Genomic DNA, 19,448 nt, shown 5'->3' on the forward strand with positions numbered 1-19,448 from the left:
CATGGCTAAGGGTAAATGGCTAGGAAAGAAAGAGTATACTTTGGACAACCATGAGCTAATCTGATCAATATATGTATATCATTATTATAATAAAAGAAAATCACCAAGCATTAATTAAATTAACAACTAATGTGTTACCTTTATAAATTGGTTTGATCTCAGTGCTTCTTGCGATATCTGTCATTTCTTAATATAACAACACCATAGTATCTACATATACTTGCATATGTATACACACATATATGTATGTAGGCTAGTGTTATAGGACTCAGACTCGCCTCTGACTCGGAAAGTCAAAATCGGACTCGGACTCGGACTCGGACTCGGACTCGGACTTGGCCAGGACTTGGCAAGGACTCGGGAAATCATACAAGTATAATAACGAACTTTTGAAGGGAAAAATTGAATAACATAATATAAAGTTGAAGATTTAAGATTTAAGATTCAATCCTTAATAGATTCTTGACATGCCACATCATTTTCAGAATTCATATACATTGTAAAAAACATCTTCCGGAAATCTCTATCTTTTAAAAAAAAAAAATTAAAAAAATTCAAATTTAAAAAAAAATAAAATAAAAAAAATTAGAGTCCTGGGCTCTGGACTCGCCCAGGACTCGGCGAGTCCACGTGGACTTTGCCGAGTCCGAGTCCAGAGGCAGATTGCCTCGGAAACATGGACTCTGCCTCGGACTCGCAGAGTCCTGGCATGACTCGGCGAGTCCCGTAACACTGATGTATGCATAAATTCAATTGAGACGGACGGATACACCGACTTAAAAATATGGTGTACACTAGATACGTTTGTTAGAATCTCATGCATACACACAGACGTATGTACAGGCATACACAAGTATAGGTAGGTATAGGATAATATTTTTTATATTAAGACACTTAGCATGAAGTTATTATTTTCTAGTGTTACCTTGACGTGGGGGTGCGGGGGGACGTCGGGATGAGTTTCGGGTGCGGGAAAAAAAAGGCCTCAATTTGGGGACGGTGGGGGGACGGCAGGGTTGTGGCGGTAGGGGTGCGGAAGGGAGGGGAGGGAGGGGGAAGGAGGGGGAGGTGGTTGCATAATATATAATATATATGACTGAAAATGCTAATTATGAAATGATACTTCAATATATTATATAACATACCAAATATAGTTGAATAGAGAAAATTGAAATGTGATTCACAAACCATAGTTCAAACTTGAAACTTTAACTGTTACCAATCACCATTTAACAAATTAACTTAGTTCAAGTTGCAAGATTCAAAATTCATTGTTCAAATATGAATATCATATATGATATATCATAAAGATGTTCATGATGACAATGAACTGAGTAGCATGAAACAATGAAATGAAATAATGTATGGTAGCCATATCAAAGTGAGTACAATCAACAAAATGACAAAATGTCAATCATGAGAATGGAATCATCCCAAGTGCTCTCTAAGCATGCATAAAAACAAATAAAAAAAGAAAAGATTTGAAAAAAAATAAAAAACTATTTGGGCCAGTCAGCCGGCCGCACCCCGCGAGCACCTTTCTCTACCTGTCTTCCTTTCTTCAATTCTTCCCTTCCTCGTGAATTGCTGAAGATGATAGACGATAGATATATGGTACAAAAATCTGTGGATGAATACCTTCTTTTCCCTCCTCTGTGATTTCCTTCGTTCTTCTTATATCTTTGCTATGAATTGCTCGTTGTGGTTTAAAGAAATAATATTCCAAAAGTATTGTTCGAATTTGGTTGTTCGATGATTTTCCCCTTACTTTTTAAACTGCAACCTTTTATTAATAACCTTTGTATCCTATGAGACGTGACTTTCCAATTACACTCTCTCTTAGTTAATCAGTTTATTATGACTTCTTATCAAGATTAAGATTTCAGTTTAATCTCTTAGTTATTAAATCATATCTTATACATATATTTTTAAACAATTTAATAAATGTCAATCGGTTATTATTTATTATTAAGTATGCATCCATATTATAATAATTAAATGAATAATAAATTATATTATCATTATATATCAATTGGTATAATAATAAAAATAGAATATGTATTGATTTATCAAATAATATTGTTCTTCATTAAATAGTATTTTACTATTTAATAATTATTAATTATTTTATATTATGATTATTTTTTGTAAGAATCATATTTATTGTTATTATTATTATATTATATCATAATATAATAATAATATATTATAATGTTTAATTTCTCAAAGTAGAGTATTCTTTATTCATTTTATTATTTTTATTATTAAATTCTATTAGAGGAAAATAGGGGACATGACAATCCACCCTTCCTCAATTTGGTTGACCTCAAGCAATTAAATTCTTTGTGCAAGTCTTATCCTGAAATGACGATTACAACTATTAGGTTAGAAATGTAACTTATACACTATCATTTTTAAATTTTTGAAAAATATTTCATCATACTATTCAAAATTATAAATAAATAAAATAATTCAAATAAAACTTATCTTGATTTGTTGTAGCACTTTGTGATTCTCCTTTTGCTGGGTGTTGCTTCCTTTTTGGATAAGTAAGTCTTCAAAGATGCAGAGTCTTTGTTTTAATTCTTTTCTGAAAAATAAAACATTCATTAGAATGTTCTCTTAACGTTAACATTCACTAAGAATGCCCTTGATCCAATCTTGACAAAACGTCCTTAATCTTAACACTTGCTAAGAATGTTCATGATGCTCAATACTCCTTAACAAATGTCCTTACTTTTTGACACTCATTGAGATTGTCCTTGATTCTTGGCACTCACTAAGAAACATATACTGGAATATATGAAAACATAAAGCATGCACTATATATATATATATATATAATAAATTAGTGTATGAAGACACGATGTAGACACGAAGCATACACATGTTAGACCTGCATCACACAAAAAAATCATGATAAGAATATATTCAATCTTGTAAGTCATTAACTTATAAGATCCTAATTCCCCATTTAAATCCTTCTTAAGGAAAAGTTGTGATCAGATGCTTACCTCCTGGGGGAGTGCTTCCTGGGGCTCTAATTAATATAACAACTCTCCACTAAGCACCATCTTCTCACAATGCTTCTCTTTAAGACCTTATGGATAATCAATCTTGATAAATCCATCCTTCCTAGGAGGGAGTTCTTCCTTGTCCTAAGCCTTATGGATACCCACTCTGGGTGTATCCATCCTTACATATGCATATGATTTTCCTTAATAGTATGTATTGTCCTTCAGAGAATACTCGATTCCTTGCCTCACTTCATTAAGAGCATTCAATTATAGAATATCTTTCGAAGTCCTTGTGAGAGGTTATCTCTCTAAGCATTCTTTGCCTCTTGATGGTGGCTACTTTGAGTAGTCTATTTCTTCCTCGAGTTTGTTAATAGATTATCCCAATTCCACTATAATGTTTTGTATGATTCAATCATATGTCTATCACAAAGTAACCACAATCTTTTTATCTACTTCACCTTCACTGATAATTCTTTGTTCTTATATGCTGATTTTAAGACTCACCCTACAGGATGGCAAGATCATGCTTTGATACCATTGTAATGTCCCTTTCTGTCTGACTTAAGAACTTGGGACAATTAATTGCTCTTAAAACAATCTCAAATCTCATAGACATATAATTGGAAACAAATAGACTTTGATAAGATTCCCAAGGACAATTTATTGGTCTTATTAATAAGATTATTATCTTGCTATTAAGTTACAATACGTAACATTCACCAACTCAAGGTTACAGATTCATCTTATTGTTGAAGATAATTCCATGAAGTAGCCAATAGCTCTCCTTTTAAATTTTGTGAGATGGTTTAGAATGATGATGCACCTTATAAATGATTCTATGGGCTAGATTGATTGCCTATTTAATTTCTTGTGAAATGGCAATATACTATTGGGTGGATGATCCCTATTTTTGAGTGCTGTCTAATATATCTTTGTCCATAAACAAAGGGAATTATTTTAGGTATGATCAGCCCCTCTGATTTATGTAATGATTTCTTCTCTTACTCTGTTCCGCTTCCTTTATTTATAGAGGAAACAATCACTCGTTACCGAATACCTACTGATCTCCAACAAGTATGTAACTCCATTGGTTGGCTCTTACCCTTTTTTCCTCTAATAGAATTTAATAATAAAAATAATAAAATAATAATAAAATGGATAAAGATTACTCTACTTTGAGAAATTAAACATTATAATATATTATTATTATATTATGATAGAATATAATAATAATAACAATAAATATGATTTTTACAAAAAATAATCATAATATAAAGGGAGAATTGAAACCAGAATTTCCAGGGTTGCCCTTTGCAACCCCATCAAAATTCAACTTTAGTTTTCCTATAGGCAGTGTTGCCCATTTGGCCAGTTTTTTCTAGTGTTTGTATCAACTCCATGGTTAATAGTGGCCTTCAGCCTCGACCAAGCCATAATTATTAGCTTGTCTTTCCAAGAGAAAACCCGATTGAATAGGCTGGTTCCAAGGTTATATAGTTTTCCACAATGTTGTGTTTATTCCTAGAGCATATATTGTTGGAACGGAGTTCATCATCTCTTAAAATGCGTCTATTCCTTTCCTAATTCTCCTCTCGAGAGAGTTGGATCATCGTCAAGTTCATGCCCAGGGGCAAGTTGGCTTCATACAAGATTACCAAACCATGGACTATATTTCGACCCTTGGGCCATCATTGAGGAGGCTTGCCATTACTCGAAGGCTTATTGTTGCTTTATGGACTTCTACAAAGCTTTTGACACGGTTTCGCAATGGGCCCTTTTTGAAAGATTTCATGACAATAGCATCTGTGAAGTACTCCTGACAACCATTATGAGACTTTATGAGACGGTTCTAGGCAGCCTCAAGATTTCTAGCGGGCTTTTTAGCTTCATGAGCAGTATCATCGATAAAATCTTAGAAGCATTGTTTGGAAATCATAGACGGGAGAAAAAGTAGTCCAATTGAATGACAAAGAGGTGCATGCAAAAGACTTACTGTATGGTCTTCAAATACACCATACGATAGGAGTAAATCATAACTTCGTTCGAAGCAAAGACATCATATGGTAATAACGCGACCACAAATTGGAAGGTATGTAAACACTGTACGGCCCCACAAAGGAACAACAACATTCATGACAATTGTTTGACAATATTCCTTGAGGTTAATTATGGAGCATACAAATAGTGAAGTTAGAATCTATTGGGGTTCTTTCACTAGTATTTGAGTTTGCATGCAAAGTGTTTGACAAAATGTCAAACATCTAAATTTGAGAAAACCCCAAATCAGTTTTGAGATGATATCCTTGTTGGTGATATTACTGTAATTATAAGTTTCTGATGTCTGTACCCCCAAAATCCTTTGGGGTGCAGACCTCCTCTCAATTGATGAGGGGAATCTTGTTTTTTTCATTTTATTTATTCCATAGAAACCTCTTGTTAAGACCTGTGGTAGATGCTGCAGCTTTGTTGGTTATTTCTAGCCAAGCCAAAACATAGATGGGTACTGTACCAAACACTGCTCGTCATAGTTATTTGACCTTCCAAGTAAGCCGTTTACCTTTCTAGGAAGAGGATTTTGGGCAATAGTTATCAATGCATTCAGTCTATAATGAGGATTTTGTGCACCCACTAAAGATAGGGGCTCCTAGGTATTTGGATGTGATATGGGCCTCGCTAAAATGAAGATAGTTGACTATTCTTTTCTATACCTGTTGCTTGACGTTGAAGGAAAAAATGTTTGATTTCTCTTTGGTTATCTTTTGGCCCAAACACAGGCTGTACCGATTAATTTTTGTTTATCTCTTTTGCTTCCTGGAGGGGCACTATGCCAGAGGAGAATGTTAGCATCGAATTAGGCATGGGTTATAATGCTTTTCCAATTACTGCATTGACTTTGGGCATCAAGAAATCTGCCTTAAGCTTCAGCCATCAGAGTAAACAAAATCAAATATATTGGATTTCCTTTTTTAAGGCCACTAGGGGAATAGAAGAAGCTGCATTGTGAGCTGTCACCAAGATTGTGAACTTAGCTATGGAGATGCATCTGAATATTTGATTCCTCTAGCCTTTAGAGAAGCCATAGTGTTTGAGGACTCGCAACAAAAATCTCCAACATACCATATCTTATGCCTTGCCAGTATCCACTTTGATGGACATGCCCTGGTTTTTTTGGTCATAATGATGTGTATAAATTCATTTTATAGAATGATTTTGTTCGAGATCTCTCTCCTAGGAATGAAGCCATTCTGAAAAGAATAAATAAGTTTACTCAATATTGCATCAATATTGTTTCCAACTTGTTTGACATTGATTTTGAGATTATCTTATGTGGAGTATTGCATAAAGCTATTGCCTAGAAGTCAACAAAAGAGAGACTTGTGCTTCTCGGGGATGCACAGCAATTAGTCGTTTTTGTTGTGTTTACAAACTGATTTTTTATTCTAAACTTGTCGACAACCTTCAAGACCTTTGTCCCTAGAAAGACCCATCATTTTTGAAAGAATAAGGCAGTGAACCCATTGGGATCTAATGCCTTGTCAAGGGTGTAGATCAAAAGTGGCCTTCTCTACTTCATTAAGGATGAAAGTATCCATCAACATTGCATTATCTTCACTTGAGACCGAATCGTGAGATACAATGAAAGACCTCTCAGTCATCTAGTATGTCAGACACATCAACTTGGTTGAGCAAGGTAGAGACGAAATGGGCAGCTGTTTGTTCAATATCTTTGTAATAAACCTTGCTTAGTCTGATCAGAATATTAGCACTTATGCTGATGGAATTTTGTCAAACAGTTGGTGCACAACCTCAGTATTAAATCATGGAGCCATTGAAATAATCGGTTCTAATAATACATGCCAAGTCTGCCAAGTCTAATAAAGTTTGGATAATGCGGAACTCAATAACCACAGCAATGTTTAGAACAATGATAATAGATTAATCTTGTTTACCATAAACTAAGTGAAAGTATGGCGATAATACTGAATCAAATTCAACATTTTTACTTGCAGCAGATGACTATAGTTTTGCACTACAAACAAGAATTAATGAACCTGGAATTAGCTGCTGAAGGTAACAATCTACGTAACATGGTATGAATGTCTGCCACAGGCTACTGGTATCCTTGAGTTAGTCGCTGTAGGTGGCTGTCCACTTGGATTCGGTGAATGTATTCAGCCGCAAGATGCAATCCCAACTTCAATCAACGGCCCGTACCTCTCTCTCTTGGACGTGGGAATCAGGATGACTACTGCTGTGTTTTCTTATGCCATGTAACTCCTGCTGCGAATGGTGTGACTCCAGTACCTTATTAATCTGTAATCCGCAGACCACACTTATTCTCATGAACATTCTTCAGTTATGATAAGAGTAGGATACCAAGTATATGTTGAACACATGACTGAGTTTCAGACTGTAACTGCAGTCCCCAGACTTCTTTTCTCTTCTGTTGGATACCTTCTGACTGCTTGGGAAGTTATTCACCCAGTCTACACCCGTAAGGTCTACTCTGGCCGCTGTCTCACTTCCTTAGCCGGCAATAGCTATGACTTAAAGCATGGAGGAAAGAACTCAAAACAACCAGATCTTATTCCACTGGATTTTCAAATAGATAACTTGCTTCCAGTTCTGAGATGAAATTACTGTTCCTTGCCGATTTCTGCCTGAACTGTGTTAACCCAGAATGAGGGGTTGGGGTGACGTCCAACTTCCTCAAATAACTCAAGGGGTTTCATCCTCAGAATTCACCAGTCACATTAAAGCAACTGTTGATAGCAATATATTAATATTTATCATATTCATTGTGTCAATCCCAAAGAAAATGCTTTCTTTTATAACCTCCAAGTGTGGGGAGATACAAACATCTTAACAATGTGGGATAAAAGACTATTTCGTCTTTTAGTCACTTAAGTCATTTTGCCCTAAAGTGACTTTAAATAAAAAAAGTACTTCAAGTTTCAACTCAATTAAAGTGACTTTAACCTTAGGATTTCCCATTTAAATCTTCTCAACTGAAACCAACACTCCTGTGACTGGCTGGCATCCTACATCACATGCCATTAGCCTATCCGGATGGAGAGATAGACCAACTAGGCTCCATTAAGGCTAGCGTGGAGAAGTGGACATTACAAACTTTTACCTCTCTAAACCTTATTGTCAAAGTCTTTGATGTAGTTATTTTTGATAAATATTCTCTTTGCCTCAATTAAATTATGGAAGAGTTTAAAATTCCACTAGCCTCTAGCAAGGATTCCCTTGACTTTACTTTCCAATATTCTACTTCCCTAGCTAGTATCTCAAGGTTTTCGACTAGGAGGGATTTCTCTTTTACAAAGTCCTCTGCAAACATACTAGTATGTATCGCTTTCATATTTAAGTTGTAAGCTCATCCTGAATCATTTCTTTTTCCTTGAAAATGTTTTTGAAAAAGCTACATTTCACTCCTTTGTGGGGTGCTTTGTTGTGGATAGCTTTTTACAAAATCTTTAACTTTTGGTAGCTTTTCCTTAGGGACTTTGATTACCTTTCAAGAAGCTCTAGAAGGTTTAGATCATGAAATTACATTCTTTCAAATTTGAAATGGTGCTTCTTTGGCTTGGAGGCTATGTTGAATGAGATGGAAACAAAAAATGATTAGAAAGGGAGATTGGTAGAATGGTAGTGTCTACCCCAATTTGAAGGCTCGTCCAACTCTTTGAAATCAGGAATCTATCAATGCGCTCCACAATATTTGAATGATCAATTCTCTTGTTAGTCCATGGAAAACAATGCTTCTTTAGCTGGATGTCTACAAGCGTTTGGACTCAACAAAGTATCTAAAATCTTTTGTCACCTAATTCTCTACTAAGACCGCCACTGTTTTCTTCCAAAAGTAGAATGGCATTGAAGTCATCACCAAGGATATGTTTTTCTTGTCGTCCAAATGAATTGGCCCATATACATTGAATAGAGTGAAATGTATATTTGAGGTAAGGAATGTGGCATGCCATAGCATCAAATTGTGATTAAACACAAAAAAAAAATGGAAACTGTTATTTGTTTTTAGAGAATACCAATTTCCCGAGCGCTTCCAATTGGCTTAATGAAGACCCCCAACCAATTATGGAAGTGTATCAAGAAGAGGTCCACCTCTTGTGAGTCTAGTTCAATCCCTTATAGAAGAAAAATGTGTGATGTTGAATTTTCTAGATGATGTTTTGTCATACATCGTTTGTGAAGGGTGTTGAGGCACGTAACAATACATATCTTGATTAACATTTTCTTCCAAGGGGATATTTACTTCCTTGGATCTTAGCATGTACTTCTTGATGTTTCGAAGGTTCTTAATTTTCTCTTCTGTCTGTTTGGTTTTCTTTCTTTTTTGTAGAATGGTAGTTTCTTCCCCAATTTGATGGCTAGTCCAACTCTCTGAAATGAGGAATCTGTCGAGGTGTTCAATAATCTTTGAATGACCAATTCTCGTATTGGTCCAAGGAAAACAATGCTCCTTTGGCCAGATGTCTACAAATGAATTGGATTCAACAAATTGTAAAAAATCTTGTCATAGAACTCTCTCCTCGGACCACCACTTTTTTGGTCCACAAGTAGGATGTCATTGAAATTGCCACCAAGGATATGCTTTTTCTTGTCGTCCGAATGAGTCGGCTCGTATACATTGAATAGAGTGAAAGGTATATTTGAGGTAAGGAATGGGGCATGATATATCATCCAATTGTGATTAAACACTATAAAAAATGGAAATTGTCATTTATTTCCAGAGAATACCCATGTCCCTAGCACTTCCAATTGGCTTAACAATGGCCTCCAACCAATTATGGAAGTGTATCAAGAAGAGGTCCGCCTATTGTGAACTTAGGTCAGTTTCCTATAGAAGAAAAATGTTTGATGCCAGATTTTCTAGATGATGATTTTCCATACATTGTTTGTCAAGGGTGTGAAGCATCTAACATTCCATATGGTGATTAACCTTTTCTTACAAGGGGGGAATTTACTTCCTTGGATCTAAGCATGTACTCCTTGATGTTTGGAAGGTTTTTAATTTTCTCTTCTCCTCTCTTCTGTCTGTTTGGTTTTCTGCCTTTTTGTCTCTTGCTATCTGACTTCCATGGTGTTGAGTTGGCCATGGCTTGTTTCAGAAGAGTTGGCTTTTTCTCAACCCCCTTGGTTTGCACATTTACAGCAGATTCTTCTTTTTGCATATGGATGCAAGCTAGCTCACAGAGACTCTAACATGATGTAATCTTCATCATTTAGTTGTTTTTTGTTGCTCTATTTTCCTTTTGTATTATTTCATGCCTTCCTTATATGAGATAGTGTTTTCTCACATCACACTTGGAACTCAAAGCATTTACTGCTGTTGGTGTGTCTTCTTCCTGCCCTTTGTGGAGCCTGTTTTGATATGCTGCCTTTGTCATTCGTTGACTACTTGGTAGGGTTTTTTTATCTTCTTTTCAACTGATCCAATTTTCTTACCAAGAAGCAAGGTATACACAGTGTCCAATAAGCAACTGCTTTCTTTAATGGTAGCTTATAAATGTGGTATTTTGAGTGTCTTTCACTCCTTGCTGGATGAAGTTGTTCACATGTATATTACTATATAGAGAGAAATTAAAAGCTCTTCTGGTTTTTAATCTTCCAAGGAAGATATGACACTTTTGATCTTTCTTTTTAAAATCATAGTCTTAAGATATTTTATTTTCTATTTTCTGTTAGGTATAGCATGAAAATAAATTCAGTGTTTGAAAGCTATAGAATGATGGTGCTTATTGCGTGTCAATTTCGGGCCACATTTGTGAATCTGCAGCCTTGCAGCCTTTGATTCGCTGAATTGGACAGTGGGACTTGAAAGTATTACCCACGGCATACTTTGGAGACTTGACTTGGCAGTTGAAAATTTTGGCTCGGACCTGGACTTGACTTGGGGGCCCAAAACTTTGACTCAGCCTCAGGACTAGACAGACCTCAATGAAAAAGAATACAATTACACAGAAATAATAAATAATCAAATTTTGAGATCACAAAGGTCGGATTTTCCTATTTGCTATAATTTAAACATTGCACATCATATCATAGTCAAAAAGCATGGACTTGCCAACAACTCATCAGGCCCAAAATTTTCAAAAGTTGGGACCTGTCAAAAACACGGGAAAGACTTGGCAAATTTATAAAGTATTTTGTATAAACAAATGTTTAAACATATTTTTTAAAAACATACCATTCACCTAATTTGTTGAGAATATTAGTTCTTTCCATCAAATATGAATTAAAATTAGAATTTAATAAATACTATAGACCAAAAATTAAGTTTAAATGAGTTATGACACTGCTTCCACTAGCCATGTTTTATGTAGAAGTTGACTCATCAAAAGATTTTTGGCAAGTTGTGCAATAAAAATGTCTAAGTAGGCACAGTCAAGAGTTATATCCCAATTCTCTGTCACCTCCCCATCGTAATCAAGTAATTTATTTTTCAGGTTCCTATAAATAATTAGGACTTGGGAGTGGAGACTCCAATGAGGTTGAGGGATAGTGCTCCTCATGGCTCTGGGGCCGATGCTCTCAGCAGGGTCATGGGGCAACACCCTCAATGGGATTGAGGGGCAGCGATGAAAATTGTGTAATTAAAGTGCAAGCAAAAAAATAAATTACATGAATTTTGATGAATTTTTAATACAAAAATCTATATTTTTTTGCATTTACCCTTGAATTTTGTAGGAAAAAGTCACTGTTAAGTTTATAGTAAGTGGTTAATCTAACATTTTGAATTAAGAGTTTTTGCGAGTCAAAAGAATTTTTGGAAAGTTTTTCAACCATGCATCATATGATACTCAGACTCTCATTTGTTAGTTTCAAAGTCCAACAATACACTGTAATACATCAAAACTATAAATAATAAATATATAACAGCATTATAATTGTTTATATATGATGATATGTCAAAATAAAAAAAAACGTTAAAAAGAACTAAATACAATAGATATCTTCATCCTTCCCTACTAGTGTGACCCAATTTTTCAATCTTCCAATTGCAAGTTAAGTTAATATGATAATGACAACTGCTTGTAGTGTCTTTATTTTTCTCCATTTCATTTAATTTTGCTACTTCTGTTTGATGATTTGATCAGTGTTTAATCCTTAAATAATCTCTTCTCAAATCTTCTTCTTGTATTATCAATGCTTCACTTGACAAAAATGGGGGAATAAGAGCAAAAATTGACTAACTCTTGAAGTTTCACCTAAAAAGTCTGTTTTTTTAATGTCCAAGTTCCAGACAATAGTGTCTGAGGTCAAGACTGAAGAGTTCAATCTCGAAACAAAGAGTCTTGGAGCAGAACTTGGCCAAATACTCTCCAACGTTCAGCTAGATTCTGCATGGGAGTCTGGTTGACTTGGCTTGGCCAGCTCAGGGACTTGGAAGTTTGTAGTGTCCCGCAGCTTACATGGAGAGCCTTCAAATTATGGTCCATGCAACTTATTGATACTGACATTATCAGGATAAAAGAAAAATGAAAAATGCATTGTAATTCATAGAAACTTTTCTGATGATGTAATCATTCTTTCCCTTTTATTCTTTTTAGTTGCTACATTTTCCTTCTGTTTTATCTTTTGCCCTTTTATATAGAAGTTTTCTTATATCAAGCTTGAAAATCAAAGTATTTACTGTTGTTCCTATTTCTTCTTATTGCACTTTGTGAAGCTTGTTTTCATTTGCTGCCTTTGTCATTCATTCACTACTTGATAGCATCTTTTTATCTTTTTTTTCCGACCTTTTTCTTACAAAGAAGCAAGATACATGTAGTGGAAAATAGTCTATTACTTTCTTCCATGATAGACTATAAATGTGGTACTTTGAGTGTGTTTTTCACTCCATGCTGGAAGAAGTTGTTCACATCTGTTTAGAGAAAAACTGAAAGCTCCTCTAGTTTTGTCTTTCAAGGAAGATAAGATGGTCATGATTTTAAAAATAAAAATGCATGTTTGCAAGTATGTTAATTTTTTCAATTTGCTGTCAGGCATAGTTATAAAACAAATATCATTGTTTCCAACTAAGTCAGAGGGTACTCTTAATTTCAGCTACAAAGTTCAAAATTCGTAAAAATTTGCCCAATATTCGGACAGATTAAGGCCGCAGGTTTAATTTTAATAGAATATGTTTTAAAATAAAAAGTGCTGGGTTTTCATAGGTCAAGTGGCACACATTTTCTGGGGTTTTTGAATGTCAAGCAACTTGATTACTATTATTGAGAAGAAATGACGACAAGTTTTCCTGGTATATAGCTGCGCATATAGCAGCGCAGGCAGATCAAACAGGGTTAGCAATGTTGAGGATATTCACTGGATGGTTGTAGCCTGTAGCAGTGTGTGGACAAATTTCTTCTATTCAATGACGCACGGGATTTTGTGTTTCAAACTGACAGCTGCTTGCATTTAATGTTTAATGTTTTGGTTTCATTATCTGTTTCCTTGTTCAAATAAAACTTGCATTCATGTTTGTTGCTATTTTAATAGTTTACGTTTTCAAATGAAACTTACATTTGTTTTTGTTTTTCTTCAATAAAGCTACACCTTTATATCTTTATGTCTTTTTTTTGTAAATATATTAAAATTTGTTATTAAAAAATCATTTAAATTAATTTTTTTATTATGTGTCTACTTTATGTAAAATTTAATATATTTATTATTGATATATTAATAATATTTAAATAAATTCTTAAAACCTATGATATTATAATATTTAATATTTTAAAATTCAATCATATATTCTTTTGTATTGATCTTTTCAATTTTTTTAATTTTAAATGTTAATTTATATTAAATGAATTTTATGGCGATCTTTTTTGGAATTCTTCTCTCACCGAACTTCATTTGAATTTTGTTGGTGGCAAACTCGAACTTGAACCTTGGGTATTTAATATTTTAAAATTCAATTATATATTCTTTTGTTTTTATGGATCTATTCAAATTTTTTCAAAAATGTTAATTTATATTAGACGAATTTTATGGTGATTTTTTTCGGAATTTTTTTTTCTCACTGAACTTCATCTGAATTTTATTGGTGGCGAACTCGAACTTGAACCTTGCGACATAGGTTTCCAATACTATAATTGTTGGAACTAAGAAAAATGGTGCTTACTGAGTGCCAGTGTTAGCATTTGTGATCCTACAGCCTTGCAGCCTTGACTCCTGGAATTTGACAGTGAGAATTGTATGTATCGCTCATGGGAATGAGTTTGTGATGATCAGAAAATTGAAAAAAATGTTTTCTAGAAAGTAATATTAAAAGGGTGAGTAACTAAAAGGCCAAAATTGTAAGTATCACTGGTGGGACAAATGAGTCCGAGATGATCAGCTAGATGAAAAATGCATCATTATAAGGTTAGCTATAAAAATGAATATTAAAATGGTGGCTTAGTAATTTAAAAGCCAAAATTGTCCTTTTTAAAGGCACCAATCAGCTAGTCTCACTCAATTCCATATTTTTGGATTGGTATAGAATGAATTTAAGCATTATTTTCCCTAAACTTTCTTTCAAATTAGAAAAATATAAATAAAATATCCACGAGTATTTTCTACCTAGTACCAGTCAAAAGCTGTTTCCAAATCCAAGTCAAAACTGGCTTTCCAACTCTCACAACTACTGTTTAGTTGTACCCTTTGCCTGTTCCAAGTTTCCTAGTCTCTAACAGTGTTTTATGTGGTTGAGATAGCAAATATTTAACAAGTCTGGAGCAAGTAGAGATTATCTCTGATTATTTTTGGGATCAATCTGGACCAAGTCAGCTCAACATGTCTGGAGCAAGTAGAGATTATCTCTGATTGTTTTGGGATCAATTAGGACCAAGTCAGCTCAACCACTTATATAAGGCTATTTCTAACTATATGATTTCCTAGTCTGTCTTGTTTGAAATTGAACCTTTCTTTCAGCAGGGAACTGATTAGCACTGTTGCCTCATGCTATCCAAAGATAGATAATTATGAGCCTAAATATCCTTATTGTAGGTGCAAGTGAAGCATTTGAAACCTAAGAAAATTCTACAGGTAGGTTTCTGCATTACAGAACTTCTTTTGAACCATCCTCATTGAAAAATAATTATCACGTGACTTCGCAGTTGTCACATTCTAAGATGAATATTTGCTTGGATCATTCTATGGGTAACTATTTGTTTCAAGTTTCAACTCATCCACAAGTTCTGTTTTTGAATGTAAGTGCTTAGTGAATGATTTCTAAAAACATGCTAATGATTATTTAATGAACTGTCTTCTGTACTGAGGCATCTTTGTCCTATTTCTGTTAAGTTTGGCATCTTATTTAAAAAGCAATATTTACCACTCATATCATGGGTTACAATTGTTGTCCAAAAAATTCCAAATTATGCCCTTATAATGTATCCTTCATGCATATGGATTTCCCTTTCTGCTTTTCATGATGACTGGGTTCTTATTTTAAATTCATTGAGTGATCACTGGAAGCATATCTTGGATTGCAGATCTCATTTTTTTGACCTGAGAGGCCACAATGAGGAATGTTTATGGATGGCCATTTGTCAGGCAGAATCACTGACTTTGTTTGCTGAGCAGGTTGTTGCAGATCCTTCGTTAACTTCAAAACAGAGGGCATTTATTGCAGATGCTGCTCGTGCTTTGGACAAAGCAAAAATGATTAGATTTGATGAGAAGAGTGGTAATTTTTATGGCACAGAGCTGGGCCGTATTGCTAGCCACTTCTATTTTAAATACACAAGTGTTGAGACTTATAATGAGATGTTAAAACAACACATGAATGAGAGTGAGGTTTGTACTCTCTTTCTTTTACAAGCTAGAAACACACCTTATATTTATTCTTATTGGGTTTTCTACTGGTAACATGTTCTTTTTAATATATGCAGCTCATAAACCTTGTGGCTCACTCATCTGAGTTTGAGAATATCATGGTTAGAGAAGAGGAACTTTATGAACTTGAAACATTATGCCGCACTGCATGCCCCTTGTATGTGCGGGGAGGCCCTGAAGATAAATATGGAAAAATATCTATTTTGATACAGGTATGTTGCATTGTGATTAAACTTGTCAGCATAAATGTTTTTCTTCGTAGAATGACTGCTGGAATGTAACTCTATTTTGATGGATTTATGTGGTATTAACTTTCGATGTCATTTTCGTTGTCCAAGTATATTGTACTAATGTTAAGCTATGAATGCTTTTTTGAATTATTTGTCCGTAGTCATTCACATTTCTCTTGAAGGAGCATGACAACTTATGTTTTTTCTATCAATAATAATTTTATGTTTAATTTTCCTAACCTCTTTTCTAGCCATCACTGGCCAAGGATTATATTTTATCAAATATGAGAATTCAGTGCTGTCCAATATTGGCATAATTCAACTGATACGGCTTTATATAGTATACTATTTAATGCGTAAAATTATTTAAAATGTTGGAGTTAGTACCAATGCAAAACTACAGAAGCATAGTTGGATTAATTTGCATACTAAGTTCATTCTGTTAAGGTTGTAGCTTCTGTTGGATTGATTTTAACATGAGATACCTTGTTGATGGTAAATCATCTTTAAGATAAATATCTTATATCTATAATATATATTATATATGTATTATAATATACATTACATATATTATACATCATATATTATTATATAATAATATATATTATATAGTGTTATATAATAAAATAATAATATATTACATATAAGGTTAACATATTAATATTACATATATGCTTAAGATGAGTTACATATATAGTTATTTATATTACTATTATATTAATATGTTAAACTGGTGATGTTTAACCGTAGAGACATGTCTCTTCATGAGACATCTCTCCTCCTCTCACATATATAAGCCTTCATTTGCAGTTCGAACACAATCAATAAAATGACATTATTAGTACATTTGCAGTGATCCTAGAAACTAACATGGTATTAGAGCCAACTTGCAAATGTAAGAAAGAATGAGCACTTGAATAATTTTTATGTACAACAAATATCATACTAGAGATTCATCTATGTGGAGGGGATATATACACCACATGTAAAGGAGTACACAGTTACTGTAGAAAATACCAAATCAGTGTGGAATTGAAGAATGGAAAATGAAGAGAGCTTATATAGAGGAATTAAAGGCTAGATATGACTAACATATCCATAGATTTAGGCACGACTTATAATATATATAGTTTTCAAAAGTGCAGATCACCATATTTGCAGCCTTAATTCTTTGAAGAATAGATGGAGGATTGTGCATAGGATATAGGAGAAATAAATATTACAAGAATATTATCATTCCAGATTGATTTCGAGTGAAATACAAAGGGAAAGATGTTTGAACGTATTAAATATTATCTGGATATTGTTGTGACTGAGAAAAGGCATCTACATAGGGATACTTGTGGTTGTATTTATGAAGAGTATAAACAAAGACATAAGAATAAAAATAGATTCATATATTTTACCTTCCTAACTATTATTTGCTTCATACTTTATCATTATCTCTACATATAGGATGACGCCACAGTTTCATATTGATCGTAGGAATCACCATTGAGACTAGATACAATTGCATTAGAGTATAGGAGCATGATCGTGTCGAGATTATTGCAAATGATTAGAGAAACAAGACTACACTATCATAAGTGGCGATTGTGGATACAAGATATATTTTCGAAGTTATTGGAACGGGCGATGAGTTAGCTTCTGAGGAATCCCGCCACTCTCGCTCGAGCACAGAAAGAGATCGAATCAGTGGTGGGCAGAGATCGCATTGTGAAGGAGAGTGATGTGTTGAAGTTCGAGTATTTGCAATGCGTGGTAGAAACATTTCAACTGCATCCGCCATTGACTCTACTCATTTCGCATGAGTCGATGGAAGGGTGCCACGTGGACAGATATTTTATTGCGCCATAATATTTGTGCCAACCAAGACAAGTGAGTATGATCTAAAGGAAAAGAGAAGTAAAACTTAATGCCTTGAAGTTAACCATTAATGACCTCCCTTAAAATCACAGCGAACCCCAATAAAAATTGTAACACATACATATAAAGTAAAAGAGATGACTACTGTATAAGTTAAAGGAGATGGACATCGTTGGACAAAGACATAGTCTTCCAATATGGGCGAGCAAGTTAAAAAGAAATTACATAAAATAATCAATGTGCAACTTATAAATATGGAAGGAAGGAAGAAATAGTGAACCTATTATATCTCCATCAATAGGAAGCAACATTGTAGATTCCAATATTTGTATGCTAGCGATTCTCTTATAAGAGTAGTGGAGTATATAGCCTAGGCCTTTCACCCTTGAAAATCATTCACACTTATTTAAGGGGAGTATAAAGGGAGTACACACGTGCCCTATTTTGTAGGTCAAGCATGTGTAAAGATCGAATCGATAACTAATGGAATTATATATAAACAAGGACTCAATATATCATTTCTGAAATATTATTAGAATGATATTTGGACTAATTGATTTAAGTATGAGAAAGTCAATACACCTTAGTATTATCGAAAATTGATAAAAGAGACAAAAACAATCTTATGCAAAACTAATGTTGACTGAGACAAGATTGGTCAGATACAAACTTATGAGGGGAGATATCAAGAAATAGTGTTAGAGTTCCAATTTTGAACTATCCTCAGTGGGGAAATGATTCAAAAGAGGATGTCTCACAAACAATCTAAGAAGTTATGTTCTAATGTGATGGACCTTCTTTGAAGCAACTCGTATCATGGATGTACAAATAAGTATATATATATATATATATATATATATATAGAGGCATAAGATTATTATCAACCTTCAACAATGACGATAATCTCCAACAAAGAATTCATTGAAGATGTGCAAAGAATCATGGTTTTATGGTCTTTCAAGACAGATACCATGAAGTATATTGAAAGCACTAGCAAATAATGTGATCACTTTAAGTAAGGTGGAAAATAAAATAAATTATTTAAATTAAACCATACCACCAAAGTTTATTATCATTGATGAATATCGAGATATAAAGTTTGGTACATATTTCTAAAGGGGTGAATGTTATTGGCACCAACCTTAATGCTGAAATGAAACATACAATATAACCTAATAGAAAATGCTTGACGTTCAACTGCCGTCACTATGGCAAGATTGACGTAATTCAAGGAGGGGTACAAAATCCCAAACACCGAAGAAAGGCAAATTTCATGAAAGACTTGAACATTAGTTTGAGAGAGATCGATTAGTAATGACTCTCCTTCCAAGTACAAGGTGATCCAAATGCTAGGCATGTAAGCATCAAGCCTATGCATTAAGGTAGATATGCAAGGTATAATGTATTATTAATATGCATTCCATATTTGTCCTTACTAATGTTAATAATTGTTAAATAAATAATGCGATATTAAATATATGGTGATTATACATAAAGTAAATTA

At 34.0% G+C, this 19,448-nt stretch overlaps 1 protein-coding gene across 1 annotated transcript in view; it reads left to right on the forward strand.

Annotated features, from left to right (window-relative positions):
- The window catches only part of LOC149540794 (U5 small nuclear ribonucleoprotein helicase), a 316,081-nt gene that overhangs the window by 162,734 nt on the left and 133,899 nt on the right, over nucleotides 1–19,448 (forward strand). The window contains exons 23-24 of the mRNA XM_089801877.1: nucleotides 15,597–15,809; nucleotides 15,905–16,060. Of these exons, the coding sequence (XP_089658003.1) occupies nucleotides 15,597–15,809; nucleotides 15,905–16,060 (369 nt within the window). The remainder of the gene's footprint in view (nucleotides 1–15,596; nucleotides 15,810–15,904; nucleotides 16,061–19,448) is intronic.

This window comes from Cupressus sempervirens, chromosome 9 (assembly GCF_028749045.1).
Source record: "Cupressus sempervirens isolate cs-2001-9-10 chromosome 9, ASM2874904v1, whole genome shotgun sequence".
In the NCBI taxonomy this organism is placed as follows: domain Eukaryota; kingdom Viridiplantae; phylum Streptophyta; class Pinopsida; order Cupressales; family Cupressaceae; genus Cupressus; species Cupressus sempervirens.